The sequence below is a fragment of the Andrographis paniculata genome, unplaced genomic scaffold (genome assembly GCF_009805555.1).
Source record: "Andrographis paniculata isolate CXL003 unplaced genomic scaffold, ASM980555v1 Contig33END, whole genome shotgun sequence".
Classification (NCBI taxonomy): domain Eukaryota; kingdom Viridiplantae; phylum Streptophyta; class Magnoliopsida; order Lamiales; family Acanthaceae; genus Andrographis; species Andrographis paniculata.
In genome coordinates this window covers 1,304,927-1,324,808 of record NW_026137566.1, presented here as the reverse complement: position 1 = coordinate 1,324,808, position 19,882 = coordinate 1,304,927, and the positions used below count along the sequence as shown (strand labels likewise).

General features: G+C 31.8%; 2 protein-coding genes and 1 long non-coding RNA gene across 14 annotated transcripts; 2 read left to right on the top strand and 1 right to left on the bottom strand.

Moving 5' to 3' along the window:
* Nucleotides 1-1,433: 1,433 nt before the first annotated feature.
* On the bottom strand, nucleotides 1,434-4,194 carry LOC127248303 (E3 ubiquitin-protein ligase RSL1-like). The gene is made up of 3 exons (XM_051270578.1): nucleotides 3,800-4,194; nucleotides 2,109-2,563; nucleotides 1,434-2,029 (listed from the first exon to the last, which is right to left on the bottom strand). The coding sequence occupies exons 1-3, from the start codon at nucleotides 4,122-4,124 to the stop codon at nucleotides 1,697-1,699; spliced, it is 1,113 nt and encodes a 370-aa protein (XP_051126535.1). The 5' UTR covers nucleotides 4,125-4,194; the 3' UTR covers nucleotides 1,434-1,696.
* Nucleotides 4,195-4,929: 735 nt separating this feature from the next.
* Nucleotides 4,930-12,068, top strand: LOC127248351 (uncharacterized). Of its 12 annotated transcripts, none has more exons than XR_007838072.1 (10): nucleotides 4,930-5,411; nucleotides 5,687-5,963; nucleotides 6,098-6,182; nucleotides 7,793-7,836; nucleotides 8,146-8,266; nucleotides 9,103-9,234; nucleotides 9,871-9,965; nucleotides 10,200-10,285; nucleotides 10,519-11,807; nucleotides 11,902-12,068. It is a non-coding gene; the product is annotated as an uncharacterized LOC127248351 (long non-coding RNA). The 12 variants fall into 12 exon arrangements; XR_007838063.1 differs by lacking the exon at nucleotides 9,103-9,234 and having other exon boundaries at nucleotides 4,931-5,411; nucleotides 10,519-11,668; nucleotides 11,770-11,807; XR_007838071.1 differs by lacking the exon at nucleotides 9,103-9,234 and having other exon boundaries at nucleotides 4,935-5,411; nucleotides 10,519-10,608; nucleotides 11,505-11,807.
* A 1,339-nt stretch (nucleotides 12,069-13,407) lies between these two features.
* LOC127248206 (protein DETOXIFICATION 48-like) lies at nucleotides 13,408-15,477 on the top strand. Its single transcript, XM_051270417.1, has 2 exons — nucleotides 13,408-13,669; nucleotides 13,853-15,477. The coding sequence occupies exons 1-2, from the start codon at nucleotides 13,559-13,561 to the stop codon at nucleotides 15,275-15,277; spliced, it is 1,536 nt and encodes a 511-aa protein (XP_051126374.1). The 5' UTR covers nucleotides 13,408-13,558; the 3' UTR covers nucleotides 15,278-15,477.
* Nucleotides 15,478-19,882: the final 4,405 nt, after the last annotated feature.

Sequence of the window (19,882 nt, the reverse complement as noted above, 5' to 3'; positions counted from 1 at the left end):
TGTTTGTTTGTAGAGTTCGAATTTGAATTTTTAATTATGAAATATTACTGACATAGTAAATGATGTTTAATTAGTTAATAAAAATAAATTATAATATTATTTTATTATTTTTTATATAACTATTAGTATGGATAGTGTTAAAATAATTTTAATAAAATTTTAATACGTATTTAAATATTTTAAAATTTTTTTATCTCAATAAAAAATATACTTCCTCCGTTGCAATATTATTTTTATTCGTCCCAAAACAATAGTCTTATTTTCATAAATAATCATATCACCATAAAATTACAATACACTCGCAAGGGCAAAAAAGTAATTTAATCAGACTTTTTATCCACTGCCAATATAATATTAATATTCCTTAAATGCAGTATACAATCCAATTAAAACTATATTTATTAGACGGAGAGAGTATATAATATGAATATAATTATATAGATAATAAAATTTTTTATAATACAAATCAATTAAAAAAATATATTTATTTATAGTTAATATAGATTAATTTTATAAAAAATTTAAAATTTTCAACGTAGATAAAAATATTATTATTATTATTATTATTATTATTATTATTATTATCATCGAATACTTCTATTTTTTCTTTTGATCCCCAGGGATACTTCTATTATTATTATTATTTTATTTATTTATTTATTAATTTTTTGTTAGTTAATCTAGGCTTTGGAGTTTGATACTTTTTCATTAATGGGCACTTTTTTTTATAGTTAAATTATTGTTTAATAATGGGCACTTTTTTTTTTTTTTTTATATATTTTTATATTTTTTTTACTTTTATGAATGGGCCTTCCACCAACAAATTAAAAGACCAACATATAAAAAGCTACACTATTCCATTTGTCATTCTTTATGCCAAAAACAATTTAGAATTTAACATTTTCATTTGAAAATTTAAGTTCTAATGTAAAAAATAATGATTATTTTTATTGAAAATTGTATTTGAAATGAATAATAGAATTCATTATTTGAAATATAAAATAATAAATTTTTCTACATAGTTGTTATTTTATCTTATTTTATTTTTTATAACATAAAAACCATAGTCATTAGAACAATTTTTTGGCCGAACTTAATAACTTGTAAATTAAGTTCCACACGTACATGTGTTTTTATGTTTACTAAAAACTTTCAAAACCTAAAACATAGATAAACATAAAATGTAAATATTGAGTTTGTTCAGCTTGTATTTTTAGATATAAGTATTTTTTCTATGTTAATATGAAAAATTATATTTATAATATTAAAAATAATATTATGTGTTTAATTGTTGACTTTTTTTATAACTGAATAAAATATATATTATATATTATGTTAATGTGTATATATTATATATATTTTTAATAATACTTATAAAGTATTGTCGACTAAAAATACTAATTGAACAAACCCTTTATAACAACTCTATTCAATGTTAAATTTTGTGCTGATTTGACCGGATCAACATGTGTTATATAAGTGACTAATATATTTATATATAAATATGCTGAAATATCTGTAAATATATGTTAGTGCTGTATATTGATTTAGTCAAATTAGAACTTAACCAATGACATGCCCTGACGCTAACGCTAACTAAGGGCATGTTTGGACAACAATTCTTGAATTATATAATAAACAAACACACACAATATTGAACAATCCAAGAATTAAGGTTATGCAAATCCTTACCTCCTCATACCTTAGGTCTGCAATTGCCATGAGAATCATTCCATTTGGATCCACACCTGTAACAAAACTCATATCTGCACCTGCAAGTTATATGAACACACCCCTCGCCCTTCTCCACATACATCTTACACTTAGGACATCTCTGCCACTTCTTCTTCCTCGCCAGCTTTCTCACTATCCTCTCCCCGTCCCGTCCGCCGCCCCTTTTCGACTGCGCTTTCCGCACCTCCTTGCACGTGAACTCGGGATGCCACGGGACGCAGCATTCTCCGCAGAATCGTCTCTTGCAGACGGGACATTTGATCTCCCTCACGATTTCTCCGCCGCCGTCGTTTACCTATGGATAAGACCGAATCATAATCTGAAACTACCAAATCTCAAATTAAATTGATCTAAATCTAAAATATTTCAACAACCAGCATGGTCGAGCAGTCGATGAAGGGGCAGTATAGTTTCTGAGATTCCGGGATCAGGGACATGCATAGATGCTCGTCCCATTGGACGAGGATGTCGTCGGGAATCATTAGCCGGCAATCGGCGGAGTTTAACGACGCCTTGCAGTGAAATGCGGGGCAAGGTATTGTTTTCGAATTTTCTTCGATCTTCGCCGCGATGTGGCGGCTCGTGCAGCCGTAGCAGAAGGAGTGGGAGCATTCGTCGCTAGCGTACATTTGCCAGTTTTCTTTGTTGTCCAAACAGATTTCGCAGAAGCTTTGCTGTGACGAGTCTTCGAGTCCTTTTCCGAATGTTTTTTGCTCCTTGTTGTGAGATGAAGAAGCCAACAATGCTTCATGAATCTGAATTTCCTCTGCGTAACTAGCATCGTTATCGACTGCGATTTCGTATTCTTGGAAAGCTTTATCCATGGTTCCTGAATAAATTGCAGCAATTAGGCAAAGGCAAAATTGGTGGATCAATTGTTAACAGAGGATGCCTCAAAACTGATGCAATAGCAATGATAGAGAGACTTCTAGCATGATAAATGAATGGGTATATGTTACATTTTGCATATTATTGATAATGAAATCAAGGGAACCTATAAATAATATCCAACTAATCTAAATAATAGAAATTTAATTTAAATTAAATATTTAAAATATCTCTAACTCTCTCTCAAACTTAAGTAATGACGACGAACCAATTTGAATTTGTAAAAAAAAAATCGGAGATGATATGGCCAAAATTGAGTTAGTAGAAACAACTCTGTCAATTGAGTTAGAATAAAAAAATACGGAGTCAAAATCGAAAACGAGACTTGTTCCTAACAAAGTTAGAAATACAAACAAAAATTGGTGGATATCAGAGTTAGAGAGTTGAAGACCCAACTTACTCGTAACGGAATTAGAGTCGGAAATTAAACTCTCAATATAGTCTCAAATGAAATCGTAAAGACCGAATATAAATTTTTATTGAAAGCTAAAAAAAAAATTAATTAAAATAAATTTGCATGCTGGTATCAAAATTTTTAGAACTTTAGTGAAGATACCATGTTACATTCTACAAAGAATTCAAAATCAAGAGATTATAAATAGTCATTCTATTGATTAAAATAATAACTTAATCGTCGGATATAACCAAATAATTACGACCTAATTTAGATAATAGAGAAAATCTAAACCACAATTATTTTAATCTTTTCTACTGCAATTTTTTGAATGTAAAATTAATTTTTAATATAATATAAAAAGTAAAAATAAACGTTTGATTTAATGTTCTTAGGAAAAAAAATTAAAATAAATAACGTATTTAAAATCCAATTCCCAAACATCCACACCCCCTGAATGCATTTTCCTACAGTCGATTTATACTCAAAACCTATCAAATCCACATTAACACTGAAACCTTATTTGGTACTATTTATTTTTTTAAAAACTATCATATCAAACACAATTTTTTCTCACTAAAATATCAAATCAAATAAATAATTTTTTATCTTTTATTCCAAACTTACAAAATTCCAAAATATCCGAAAATTCATTAGTTAACCGCAGATTCGCGAAATTCACTGATTTCACAGAGCATATCAATCTCCACAGAAACAATTTCCCCAATCAATAACCCTACCACTTCACCTATACAAAATTGAAAATCGGAAGTAAAATTTTACCGTCATCGGCGATAGGAGCACCAATCCGCTCCTCCGGCGACTCTCCGTTGACCTCCGCCTCGAAAACTTCTGTAGGAGAAAATGATTCGTCGACTTTCCTCCTCCTTTTCGAGTTCCGCAGCAGCATCCATGCAGGCGCAGTGATGGCGAAGAAAGTACCAGCGGAGTACAGTAGGATTAAAATTACAGACGATCCGAAGTCGGAGCAGAGGCGAGCAACAAGCCAATTGAAAACATCGGTTAATTTGATCGGGAAATACTCCGGTGCTTCATCGGGAAATTTGCAGTTGACGGAGGCTAATGGCCGTGTCGCCGCCGGAAACATGTGGAGCCGTCTTCTGTGGAAAGGAACTTCCACTCAGTGTTGTTCTGCTTCTGTATCTTTATAAACATATAGGGCCTTTGTTTGGTTTGAAAATCAAAATTAAAAACATTTATTCCTTACTCATACGTGCTTATTTGACCGAATACGAATTTTAATAATAATAAATAATAGTTTTTTTATTTTTATATAGTAAAAATATACAAAAATATAATAATTTTTAACTAGATATTTTTACGATGACAACCCAAAATACCTCAAAACAAAAATAAGTATAGAAGTACAATTCTCTTTAAAATTTAGAACCAAACATACACTTCAGCATTTTTAACCATCCCCTGAATATATATGGCTAAAATGCTAAATAGATTTAAAAAGAATAATAATTTTGGTCCAATATAAATATATAATTAAAATATTATCTACCAAATTTATTCTTATTTTTTTAAAGCAATAAATCTCATAATTAATTTTAACCGATTAACAAATTAATATTTAATTATTATTTTACAAATCAATGTTTAAAATTTTGAATAGTTGATATAATTATAACAAATTTATTAGGTATGTTATTTTAAAATATTTTGTTTAAAATTTTATTATTTATTACTCTCTTTGTTATTTAAATTTATTTTTACTTTTTTTTTTCATTTAAATTTATTGCAGTTTTTATTTTAAATTTACTATTTTCTTTTAATTTTATTATAATTTTTTTATTCTTTTTATTTTTACCTATTTTTGTTATAAATTATGTCCGATAAAATGAGCATTCATTTACACTACACGACTGAGGGGAACTCATTTACACTACACGACTGAGGGGTTCCTCCCACATCTATGTTTTGAAATTTTTTACGGTGGCGAAATGACGGAAATGCCCACAGCAAACCGGCCTGGTTCCCCCTCGAGAACCTTACTCGACTTCCCTCTTTTCTCGGGCGCAGCTTAAAATCGCGCCGGCGGAGGCTGCGGCGGGAGCTTCACGGCTTGGTGGAGCTGGGAGCCTCCGGCGCTCCTCCATTGGAGATCTTCGGTATTCCCCAGTACCTCCTTCATGGCCGTCCTCATCTCCTCAACCGCCGTGTCCATGTCCGTAGTGTCGCCGTCCACGGCACATCTTTATCCGACCGTACGCGTGTTGATCCTCCACACTCGCCGGAGAGCGAAGTTCTGAGATCGGAATCGAATTCGATGGTCCGAACCCGGAGATCCACATCAATGGCCGCTCGAAAAAGCTATAGACATCAGCGGGAAAACATCGATCCTGGCTTTCTCTCGGTAGAATTCCTGGTATTGTGAAACCACTTGCGCTGTTATATCGCTGAAATTCTTTATCCCTGTAATAATCATCAAATCGTACACCAATTGTGATTGGAGCATATTAATGGAAATATCTCCTTATTTTCACTTTTGTCATATGGACAAATTACTTTCAGACAAACTCAGTCAGACCTGCACAGCTTGTATATTTGTTTTGTCTTCTCCATTTTATTTTTGTTGAGAACCGCCCCGTTCCATTTAAATGTGAAGGGAATTAATTGTTCCTTGATTTATGCTCAAACTAGGCTGTTGTATACAGCATGGGACAATCTCCGTTCTGTGCAGTGAGAGAGCACATTTGAAGAGATTATTCTAGAGATAGAAATTATTGTTGAAGCTCTCATCCGACTCCCTGATGAAGGAAATTTCAGAGATCCAATAGGAGATGACAACGAGTCTGTTGGCTGCCTGCATACTCTACGCTTGTTGTATACACTCGCGTTAGTTATATAGGTCAAGTGAGTTTAAGGTTGTTTTGTACTATATTCAAAGTATCTCATGGATTGGATCCCCCATATGTAGGTTGGTTTAGAACTGAACTGGACTCCCAAATACTTTGTCTTCTTTATTTCTTTGGTGTTCCAATATTTACTTGGTTGACAGGGAGTTGTTATTATTTTATGATAACCACACCATTTTCTTGGTGTTCGAAGCAGATTTGTCGATCCAGAGCCTTTGTCGCAGAGCTTCTAGGTCGATGAACCAATTCTCGAAGGAGGTGGAGAACAAATCAGCAGAAATGTAAGAGATTTTGGAAGGGAAATCACTGCCATGATAAAGGAATGGCAGTATGCACATACATACTCTCACACACACACACGTGTGTATATATATATATATATATATATGGCAAAATTATATATAACTTAACTGGTTTGGAAAGTCTATCCCTGTGAGAAACTGCATGGCTCCTTGTGTTTAAAAAATATTGAATCCCCTCAAAATTTGGGCAAGACAACTTTGTGTTTTCGAAAATATTGTATGTATCTAGTGAAAGGATCCATTAGGGTATTTGCTTAGGGTTTCAGGTTGACTGATTTGGGAACATAATTTCTTCCATTTTGAGGCTAAAAATGATCTTATTAAAGAATTAAGAAAATTTAGGAAATTGGTGGTTAAATACATACATGCATACAGCTTGGTTCTTCATTGGCGAAGATGATGAAAATGGTAGGCAGGAAGAACACTAGGTAGCTTCCTTGGAACTGTCTAAGCCCTCTGCCATATTAAGTAAATTGATCATCTCCTACATATTAATTATGCATTCGTGCGTCTGCAGATCAGAATTGAGCTAATTCTATTTTGAGCTAAGTTACATGTGACATCCAAGAATATATAGATATGTTAGTGGCCTTGTCTCTCTCACTTCCCTCTCAGGAACGTCGAAGACTCTTGAAGATTACCACAAATAGAGTGAATAAATAACTGAAACATGTTGAAATTAGCAGTTACCTTGTGTTATTGCTGATGAATGAAATTATATTGTCCTGTTCTTCATTGATATTGGAGATTACCTATTTTAATGGATCCTTGTTTGGTTAGGAAAAAGGGATATAGATTTTCATGGCACAGTTTAATACTAGGTGCCATTGTAAGTACATATGTGTTGTGGTGGTGTTATTATGTATGGAGTTCTTGTTTCTTGATGCAGCTAAAAATAGTATGTTCTGCACTTCCTTTTTGCTCGAAATGATCTTTGCATCGTAGGACTTTAGTTGGATCTTGGGAACATATATTTAAATTCTCTGTTAGCAGAAGCGGATTTTGTAACATTGGCCTTAGAAATATAAATAGAACTATATATATACATGTGCATGCATATATTGTAGGAGGCGGATGGTGTTATATAGTGTAACTAGACTTGAAATTCCTAACGCTTCATATAATAGTTTCATAGCACAATGACTTTGAATCATATTAGACTTTTCAGGGTGAATGGGTGCTTAAATGTCTCAGTAACCTGACTTCTATGAATTACCCAGTCTCTTTAGGGTGTGTTTGTTTGGGGGATTAAATTTTGATTTGGGATTTGAATAGTAAAAATTTTGAATTTGAATAGTTGTATGATGTGATATAAATAGGTATTGATGTGATGTTTTGAATGTAAACTTAATTTTTAGTATAATATAAAAAGTGAACAATAGGTATTTGATTTGGTATTTTTGGAGGAATTTTTTTTTTTTTTTTTTTATGAATAGTAGAAATTTGATAAAGTTTGTTAAACGAACACACCCTAAGTTGTGTATGTGCTTTGAATTGTATGGATTACATGTCTATAAACTTTTCTTTTGAACATAATAGAAATTTTCGATGTGTATATAATAATCCAAATAATGAAGCCAATCATGCAGGTCTGTCCATGAAGGCTCAGAATATGCCAAGCAGGATGGCTCAGGTATAATCTATATTTGCTATAAAGATATGGGAATTTGGAATTAGAAGATTTAATGACTTCGTGCCTTCTGTTTAGTATATTACAAACCCTCCAAGCTGAAGGATTTTGAATTTAGGAATCATTTCTATTCCAATTCTAATTTCTTATTGGGAACCAAATGTCTACTAATTCCTTTACTCTGAACTGTCTTGTTAGTACTCAATTTTAAGCTAAATGTAAGTTTTAACTTTTATTACAGGAGGTTCTATCAAAAAGTTATGCTGGATACTTTAGGTTTTAGAAACTCACTTCCTTTTCTTTTGAATGCAGCTGTGTTGTTTGGAGCTGGACCATGGAACCAACTATTTGGCGTTGTCATATCACAAGCATTTGCTGCTGGACTTACAGGCCCAATTAACTATGTTTTGAAAAACTCATGATCATTGTTGAGGTACCTGCAGTGCAGAGTCGAAAAAAGAAAAGAAAATCAAGAAATTTGTTTTAAGTTGAATTGCATTCTCAGAATCCTGTTCTGCCTTTGGAGGTGTAGGTTCATAGTTGAAAATGCACTAAGTATGGTATATAACCAAAAAAATCCTATGGAAAATGATGTATGTAAGTTATTCTTGGTGTCCTGAATTAGGAACTTCTCACAGTTATTCTTGGTGTCCTGTGTGAATTTTTCTGAGTGGTAAACTTTTGTTGTACCGTGGGAAGAAGTTTGCAAGGGATGGATAACCTGCAGTCTAGAACAAGAACAATGGTTAGTACAAAAGTATCATATGCTCTGAAAATCGACACATTTAAAACACCTCTCTGTTAAATCGAACAAAAGAGTCATCATATAAATAATTTTGCTCGTTGGATAGAATTCTATTGATTATTTCATTTATGCTGTTACATTGTTATGTAAAGTGTTGGAAGGATGAATTTAGGAGTGACGAAACTAGTGCCATGCTTGTTTTACCAATTTTGTACATAAAAAAATTCAAAACTCATCGGCAAAGTTTCACTATTTCTAAAAGGTCTTCTGATTGTATCACTTCTGCTGTCAAGATATTATTTCCCTCAAAATTAGCTAGTTCTATTTCCGATAGTCCTTAAATCCATCTATCCTTGAATACAAAGAACCTTCTAGACAAACCACGTTGTAGTAAAACTCTTCCCATACTAAACTAGTACCAAATAAGTGGGATAGAGTATTTTTGTAAACATCATTTAGAGGTGATTCGTATAATGAAACAGAAATTAGGTTAGCTTGAGCTGATTCTAACATCTTTCTTGTAGCAACTTTTAACTATCATGGATTCATGATAAGCAGCTAGATGCTGGGATTTATTCCTGAAAGAAAATTTGGGAATTTTGGTTCCCCATTAGTGGTGTAACTATTATGCCATGGAATCTCCTGCAAATTGCAAAGTAACATTTCTATGTGTTTGCTGCTCATATAACCTTATCACAATGACATGTTTCCATACTCTTTAACCTGCTGTCTTTCTGTCAGCATTATTAGATTTTTACTAAGTGCTGCCTTATCCTTTTCTTTTTATTTGCATCCGAACCTTGGAATAGATTCTTATGTTTGTTGTGAACTATCAATTATATCCGGAAATGGCGTGAGTCATTAAATGCTAATCCTGTTCCATGAGTGATTGCTACTGAATAGGAAGAAAATTTTCTATTATTCTTTACTTTGTTTAAAGCTGATGCATATCGATACACTGCACATAGCGATACTTCTCGTAACTCACTGTTGAAGAATATATTAGTCGGTGGAAATCAATTTTTTTAATCGACTTAGCAGACATGCATCATTCTGTTAGAAAATTATCTTGTCCATTTTCGACACAGGAAATCAGATGTCCTCAGCCATATGGTGGTGAACCCCACTAATCATTCAATCTGCCTTGATTTATTTTACTCACACTACACCAAAAGGAATTACTGTGGTTTATTTACTTCCATACACATTCTAACAAGTTAATTTTTTTTTTTACTCTATGCAGTTAATTCTCGATCCCCCCATTTTTTAAAATTCCATGCTTTTTTTTGCAGCAGGGCAATGGAGGGCGAAGCCGAAAGCGCTCTCTCAGCTGGCAACTTATTGCGCTGAAAATTTGCCTGACACTGTGATGTGATTTTTCAAGATGGTAATTATCTTCTTCCATTGCTACAGACATTAAAGTATTAATTCTTCCTTTGTATGCTTGTTCTCAGACTGTTGCTTAGGTAAATGAACACACAAATATATAATATAAATACACTCATATATATGTATATATATAAATGTATGAACAGAAATTGAAGTCAGTGCTTGTTGTTGCTTGGGAAGATGATTATATAAAGGTGTGGATTCTGTTCTGTTTCTTGCCAAAATTTTACAGGTCAGAGAGGCAGAGGCAGGCACACAGGGTGGGGTGGGGTGGGGATGAAGGCCCCCACTTTGAGGCACTCACATCCTTTGCTGTAGGTAAGGGATACAAAATTAAATGGCTCCAGATTCTGCACGTAGCTCGAATTAACCGTATCTTTCATCGCATTGTTTCTTTTCTTTCCATCTGCTGGTATTTCTTACATCCACATTCTGCCCCCCACCCCACCCCACCCCCTCAAATTTAACCCTGTGGTCCCTTCTACCATATGTGTGATTTTTATCATCTGTGCACATATTTATGTATTTTATCTATCTATCTGTTGTTCCAGGACAAAATTTTCTTTTCATAGCACCGCAAGATTTTGCCGCCTTTAAACCCCACAGCTCTGTTTTTACGGTGCATCCGTCGTCATCATCAAGTAAGTCATTATTATTTACTAGCGCCGGCTGATAAAATAGTACCGATCAATTTATGCTAAATTTTCTGGATGTACTTTGTAGCATGCATGACATTTGAATTCTCCTCGAATATTGAGTTGATTAAATAGTGATTTGAATATGATATTTGGTGATAGTAAATTGTGCATTTTGCTTTTTAAAAAAATGGCTAGAATTGCATAGTATAAAAATTGAAACTAATTTTTTGGGTTGTAGTTTGAATATTGGTTTGGAAATATTTTGTAAGAGCAAACAATATATTTTTATATTGCACAGTAAAGAATCTAGAACCAAATTTGTTGGTATTGGTTTGAATAGTGGTTTGTAGACGATGTTTTGTAAGAGAAAAAAATATATTTTTACCAGAGTATCGTAATGATTGTATAGTAAAGAAATTGGCATCAAATGTTTTATTTTTTGTTTTTGTTTGTGTTTGACTAGTGATTTGTTTTGTAAAAGAAAATAATATTTTCTAGAGAGGATTGTAATGATTGTATAGTATAAAGAAACTAATGATGTTCTGTGATAGAAAATAATTTATTCTTATTGTGAAAGTTACAATAAATAAACTAAAATCAAAATTTGATACTATCTCCGTTCCATAGAAGGTTGCCATTAGCCTTTTGTACCATTGTACTAAATGATAAAAATATCATTTAGTATATTATAAGAGACTAATAGAGGTATTTTTGTTATTTTTTCTTAATTAATATTCAAAGATTTACAATACTCTTCTTATGAACGAAGGTAGTATTTTGGTTTAAGTAGTAGTTTGGATATGATGTGTTTTGTAGGAGAAAATAGTATATTTGTATATGATTGCATAATAAAGAATCTGAAATGAAATTTCCAAAGTAAATAGAGAAAGGTGTGTTAGTTGTAGAGTGAAAAGGGTTGAGACGGGGGCCTGAAAGTGATGATATTGGGGGAACATGTACCTCTAAAATTGGGGAAGCAGCCAAGGGCATGTTTGGGTGTTAAAAACCAGTTTTCAGACAGGCACAAACTCTTGCTGGGGACTGTAATGCATCACATGGAACTGTGAGCCTCTCTCTCTCTCTCTCTCCTTCTCTCTCTCTCACTATATATATATATATGTTTGTATGTATGTATTGTGTGTGTTGTTGTTGTTGTTGCTTCAGGACATGCCAACATTTCCAATCTTCCCATATGTCTATGTGTATGTATTATCTCTCTCTCTCTCTCTCTATATATATATATATATGTATATATTCTATTCTTTTCTTTTTCTAATGCATGGTTTTTGTTTGTAGGTGGAGGATGTATGTATATATATATATATATATATTATGTAGATGTAGATAGATAGATACATACAATATGCTCAATCCCATTCACCCCTTCCCACTCACCACTCAAATAATAAATACTAATATTATTCTTTCTTTTCTTATCTACTTTTTGTGGCAAGAAGCTATGTGCATTATACTTTTATTTACTTTTGCTTTGAAATTAAATTTTGTTAGGTAAAATATAATATTTCCCTCCGTAGCTAAATTTATTTTTATTTTTATGTCTGTATGTTAAGTTTACCCATTACTATATTAGGGGAAAAAAATCAATATTTGATTATTATCATTTATTCAATATTTATTTACAACAAACACAATAAATTTATTACATTCTTTTTATATTTTAAATTACTAATTAAATTTCTAGAAATACTTCTAACTATCATTTCACTTTTTTATGTTTTAGTAAAATACGAATTTACTTTTCTTAATCTCCGAACTAACTTAAAATGAGCTAATTTTTGCGAACTGAGAAAGTAGTTGATTGTCATGTTTTATCTAAAGTTTATGTATGTAAATTATGTAAAGTGAATAGTGATGAGTTTCTAAAGATTGTCCCATTTGGGATTTGTTTGATTTTGATTTGAGTTGTGTTTTTTTACTATTTGAATTTTGGTTTAAATAATATTTTGATAAAAAAATTTATTTAAAAAATTAATTTTTATGGGTAACAATTGAACGGTGATGATTTTAAAATTAAAACAAAAGTTCTCACCAAAACATGTGGTATTTTTTTAGTTAATAATTCTTCCATACACTAGCAAGCGACAAAATATGCAAAAATAAAAAGTATGTTTATGATTAAAATTTTACATTAATATGCTAATAACAATAAAAGTATTTTATAAAATGATAACATATTTTATTCTATACCTATTATTTGTAAAAAAAATGTATTTTTAGTTGATGAAAAATGTAAAAAATAGTTTTGAAAATATATAAATATATTATATATATATTCAACCAAAAATCAAATATTTCAGGACAGTCCCACCACAATATAAAGGGCAGATGGTTGATTATCACCTAAACCAAAATTCTTGGACTTAAAATAAACCGCCATTTTGGTCGGTTCAAATATAATAATGCCAACTCAACCAATCACATTTTCAAGAACCCTACCATATATCTTAAACTAAATATATTAAATAAATTATTTAATTAATTTGTTACGTAAATTTATTAAATAATTTTGAAAATAAAAAGAAACCCCTTTCATGGTCTCCACACGTCTATCATTTGTAAGACAGCCCCAATTCCTAAATCATTATAGCTAAGACAAATGTTGTAGACACATTTAAATATTTTTCCCAAGATTATAGTAAAGAATTATTAAGGCACAAAAGGGAATGAAGAACTAATTTTTTAATTCCTAAATGTTTGACACGTGGAATCGTAGGGCCCACAATCTTGTGTGTATAAATATGGACAATCTCTATGTATGCTATAACTTCAAACACCCCAAAAACAAGACACCCTTTTTCTCATTATCCCATTTTCCTTTTATTTTATTTTTTTTCTTTAAAAAAAAAAAAAAAGAAAATCATTTTCTTGATCTCCTTATTAACTTAGCCAACATTTTCTTGTTCCATCATCTTCACAATCCATAAGGTTAGCTATGTGCAACCCTAAGCCCTCCCATGGCTTCTTAAACCCTAAAATATCAATGGAACATTCCTCGGAAATCGTCGACGATCACGCCCTTCGTAGGTGGCCGAATGTCTCCGAGGTAACATACTTCCACGCATTGTCCTTAAATTGATTCAAACAGTAATTTGAATACAATATTTTGTAAGAAAATAATCAGCACTGCATAGTAACAAATTAAACAGTAGTTTTTAACTTTCTTAATTCTTATAAGCCATCGAAGAAATAAAGGGTCTTGATTTTTTTTTTTTCTTGATTTTTATAGGCCATTGAAGAAATCAAAGAAATCGGGAAAATTTCATGCCCCACGGCGATGACGGGGCTAATACTCTACTCCCGGGCGATGATCTCAATGCTCTTCCTCGGGTACCTCGGCGAGCTCGAGCTCGCCGGCGGGTCCCTCTCCATTGGAGTTGCGAACATCACCGGGTATTCGGTGATTTCCGGCCTTGCGATGGGCATGGAGCCGATTTGCGGGCAAGCCTACGGCGCGAAACAAATGAAGCTCTTAGGGCTAACCCTACAACGGACGGTGGTGCTCCTCCTCGTCACGTGCCTCCCCATTTCAGTCACGTGGCTCAACATGAAGACGATTCTCCGGTGGTGCAACCAGGACGGCGAAATTGCGGCGGTGGCGCAGACATTCATCGTGTTCGCCGTGCCGGATTTGTTCTTCCTCGCCGTCCTACACCCGATCAGAATTTACCTCCGGACGCAGGGAATTACGCTGCCGTTAACCTACTGTTCGCTCCTCTCCGTCGCGCTGCACGTGCCGATCAACTTCGCGCTCGTGACGTATTTCCGGTGGGGAGTCGCCGGAGTCGCGGCGGCGATGGCGATCACCGACTTGAATCTGGTGGTTCTGCTCTGTTTGTATGTTTATTTCTCCGGAGTTTACAGGGAGTCCTGGGTGGTCCCGGGACTGGATTGTTTGAAGGGGTGGACCTCGCTGCTGTCAATGGCGGTGCCGACGTGTATCTCCGTTTGCCTGGAGTGGTGGTGGTACGAACTTATGATTATGCTCTGCGGCCTTTTGGCGAACCCTAAAGCTACGATTGCTTCAATGGGGATTTTGATCCAAACGACGTCGTTGGTGTACGTTTTCCCGTCGGCGTTGAGCTTGGGGGTGTCGACGCGTGTGAGCAACGCGCTCGGCGCCGGGAGGCCGGCGCGTGCGCGGGTTTCGATGATCGTGTCGCTGGTTTGCGCGGCGGCGATGGGGGTGGGGGCGATGGTGTTCACGACGGCGGTGCGCCACCGCTGGGGGAGGCTGTTCACGGCTGATGCGGATGTCCTCCGCCTGACTACGGCGGCGCTGCCGCTCGCCGGACTTTGCGAGCTCGGGAACTGCCCGCAGACCGCGGGCTGCGGCGTCCTACGTGGCAGCGCGCGGCCGACGATCGGCGCGAATATTAACCTCGGCTCGTTTTATTTAGTCGGCCTGCCGGTGGCGTTTCTGATGGGGTTTGTTATGGGGCTCGGCTTCCCCGGGTTGTGGCTCGGCTTGCTCGCGGCTCAGGCGTCGTGCGCGCTGCTTATGATGGTGTTTCTGAGCCGAACCGATTGGCGGCTCCTCGTGGAGCGCGCCGTCGAGCTCACCTCGCCGGAAAATTCTCCGGCGCCGGAAATTTCGTGTAAAATAAACTACAAAATTGAGGAGACAGATCCTCTGATCATCACGACATTGTAATAATTAATTTTTCAAATTAATTAATTAATTAATTAGCGATAGTTTAAGAATCCCTTTTTGGAGACGAGGATCGATCACAAGGGGAGTTGCCAATATTCTTGATTGGATTGCTTTACTAGCTTGTACCTTTGCCTTTCCGTTTTGTACCATGGCATTGTAGAGACTTTTGTTTTGGAATAGGAGATGTTTATTTGGGTTTGATTGAAAATAATTTAATTTGAATTTAAATTAAAATAATATTTGATGCGATATTTTATAAAAATTATTAAAAAATAAAAAAATTAATTAATAAATTTTGTATTTATTGTGTTAAAACAAAAATATTGAACCAAAAATTAATTTATAATGATGCATTTAAATCAAATTAAATATTTAGTAATTTTATTACCATTATTTTTAAATTGTAAAAATCTTGATATAAAATAGAGTCTAAAATGCCCTTATATTGTAAGTGCTCCACAATTTTTGTATTAATACATTATATACTATAAGAAGGGTTTTTTTTTTTTTTTTTATATTTTCTACTTTAAAATAATAAGATATTTTATAAATATTATTAACTTATATTTAAGAAATAAGAAAAATTATTTATTGATCATAAATATTTTAATTAGTAAAATATACTTATTGCAAGTAGAGTGTAAAACAATTAGGTCATAACATTCTCTTCCATAATTGGAAAATTGGATTCCACCAAAATTTTCTTCTCTATTATTTAATTTCAAAAAATTAAACTATTGCAATATTAAATATTTTTGGTGCTTTCCAGTTCATGATTTATAATTATTTATTTTTGGTAGATAATATTTTTTTGGAAAAATAAATTAATTAATACAATCAGGGAGCTTTATCCTTTTCATTTCTTTATTAATTTAGTACAATCACATTTCGTCTGCCACAGAAATTTATGCACTTTTTGATGAGAATATTGCCAAATTTAGTAAAAGGTGATGCAAATTAAAGAAATGTGGGTTTTATGTTTAATTTATTTTTTAAAAAATAAATGTATTGTGGAGTTGTATTTTTCAAATTTTAATAGTTATTTAAATATAATATTTTATTAAAAAAAAATAATATATATGAATCTTATAAAAAAAATAGTGATGATTACATAATAAAATAACTAAAATTATACTTCAAATAAACATATCTTTTATTCTCTAGTTATATTATTATTTTTTTTTATTTTTCTCAAGTTGGATGTTTAAAAAGCATTAATTTAACGAAACTATTAGCTTTCCTTGAATCAAAGAATATTTTCCAAAAACGGGACCATGCACATATATAGAAATTTTTTCCAATATAGGGTTTGTAATGACACTTACAATTTCTTGATTTAATAAATTTCGTTACGTGATTCAATAAATTATTATGCTAAATTAACATTCGATAGTTGTTTTTTCTTTTACACGGTTCAACATATTTAATTATACATTTTCGAAGAAACATCCCAAATCTACAATAACATCATATAATCCTTAAATTCAAAATTCAATTAATTAATTAAATAATTTGAATTTCAATTTAGTCGAGCATCATCTCGAAATTACATATATAATTATCTTATATTTTTCTTAAAAAATAATTAATTAACGGTTGAAATCACACCTGGTATGGTACGACCATTGTTGATGTTAGCATCATCATGTGATTCGCTATCCGAATTCGACAAAGGATGCCGTAATTGCTAAGGGCACTCCAAATTCTTACAATCCACACTCGATATATATATATATACATACATACATTACGTCTATTACAATGCTTATTGTCACCATTTAGTACAACACATGTACTACTTTATCCGTCCGGCTCTAAGAGTCACATTTACCTTTTGCATCATTATATTTAATATTAAGGGTGTATTTGTTTGAAAGATTTGGGTGAATTTCTACTATTCATACAAATTTTTCCCTCCAAAAATATCAAATCAAAAACATATTTTTTATTTTTCATATTATACTAAAAATCAATTTTATATTCAAAATATCACATCATACAACTATTAAAATTCAAAATTTTTTACTATTCAAATCCTAATCCAAAATCCAAATCCCCAAACAAACACACCAAAGTTTCCTAATATTTGTATAATTTTTTTGTACAAATGTCATTCTATTAGTATTATAAGACACTAATTGAAGTATTTTTGCAATTTTTTCTTAATTTGTACTATGTTTTGATATAATAATTAATATTTAAAGATCTAACACACAAAAAAACAAATGAGACCCTTAGAGCCGGACAAAAGTAGCATAACATAAGTAGAATAAATGAATTGATAATAATATATAACAATGATTCACACAGCATATACTACCATTGATTTCTGTATGTTAATTTAAGCCATGTAATAATAATATGTATTTTATATACTGTCAGTACAATACTTATTAATCTCTAATCAGTATCGTAACAATTCTCGTATGTATATATATATATATATATAAGTATAATGAGTGTATGTATATGTATATATATATTCATGGTTACAAAGAAAACAAAACTTGCAACCTTAACATAAACACACACACAAAGTACAATCCTTTTGATGAGTTTGAGGTTCATGCTTGTGTGTGGGGTGGGGTGGGGGTGGGGGAGGGGGGGGTAGGGTGTTGATATATATACATATACATACATATATATATAGATATGGGAAATGGTTGGGAGCGAAGAAACAAAAAATCGGCCAGCTAGTGAAGGAGCTGTCGGATTCTAACATGACAAAACTTAGAGCAGTGCTCTCTGCGCCACCACTTACTTGTCTCCTTCCTTCACACAAAACCCTAATTATTGTAACCTAATACATACATACATATATATATATATATAATATGATATGAAAGTATATATGGATGAAATTAAAAAATATATATATTACATGTATCATTATTGTTATTATGTATATATCTATATGTTGATATGTGTATGATATAATCGTTAGAGATTTACTCCCTCCGTCCTAGAAAATATGGGACTATTAGTGTAGATACGAGAATTTAGATAAAGGATAATTAGTAAGTAATTAAGAAGTGTATTAGTAAAAATAATTATAGATTAAGATTAACATAAGTAAATAATTTAATTAAAAATAAGAAAATTATAAAATTTAAAATGCGATTAAAGTGCATAATTATATTTCCAAAAATAGAAAGGACAAAGTTATGTGGGACGGACGAAAATAGAAAATATGGACAAATTATGTGGGACGGAGGAAGTATTATTGTAGGGATGATAATGGGTTCGGAAAGACCTGAAACTTAACCTGAATCTCATCAATTTATTTGGGTTGAATCTAATTATTGTGGTATCTTGGATATGAGCTATGTATGAATTTATTTTATTTATTTCTTAATAGTAATACTCTACAAAACACTAAAGCATTTTTTTTACTATATTGCTATCATAGTTATTATTATTATTATTATTATTATTATTATTATTATTATTATTATTAAGAGTATATTATCATTTTTTTCGTATAAAAATATAAATATATCTTATTATTTAAAAATATATCGAAGAAGTGATAAAAGTAAAAAGATAATTACAGATATTTTTAAAAATTTAACTAGAATTAAATAAATGATGAGAAAAATATAATAAAAGGTAAATAGATGTTGATGAAGAATAACATATAAATATTGATTGGTTGAGTTTGCCAAAATTAATAAGAGTAAATTTAAAAGACAAACTAAAAAAAAAAAAAAAAGTTGAGACTAAACTTGACTAACAAAGAGAATCCTTATTTAGTATTATTTTAAATATATATTTTTTAATAATATAATTAAAATTAAATATAATACTCCCTCTGTTCCAATACAATAGTCTTGTTTACTATTTTTGTCCGTTCCAAAACAATAGTCTCATTTTTCATAAATAAACATATCACTATAAAACTACCCTTACTTTTTTATTAATATTACACAATTGCCACTGCTTTTTACACTAATACACTCACAATTTTAAAAAAGTCCTTTTCCCCGTACTTTTTATCCACTACCCATATAATATCAATTATGTGCCAAACACACATAGTTTTGGGCCAGAGGAATATTTATTAGTAAGACCATATCCAACCCATAACTCCATTTTTGCAGGGTCTACAATATATTTCTCCATTTTTTCAGGTAACCCTATCTCCAACCATACCCTCTATTTTTATTTTTGCAGGGTCTCTTCTCCAACCATACCCTCCATTTTTGCAGGGTTAAAAAATATTCTCTTTATATTTTATTTTACATAATTTTTAAAATTACTAATAAAATTTAATATTTTATTATTATTATACATTTAAGTTATATAATATTTTTAATTGTATTTTAAATATTATACCGAAAAATTATATTTATAAATATTATAATATTTTAAATTTAATATATATAATTTATAATTATTTTACCATAATCAGTTAATTATAAATTTTAATAAATATTAAATAAATAAATATTTTACTATAAATATTAATTACAAAATTATAATAAAAAATAATAAAATTAAAAGTAACAAAAATAAAATAAAATAAAATATATAAAATATAAGCTTAAAACAAAATAAAAAAAAGAATAAAATAAATAAAAAATATAAAAAAAAAAAAAAAATACA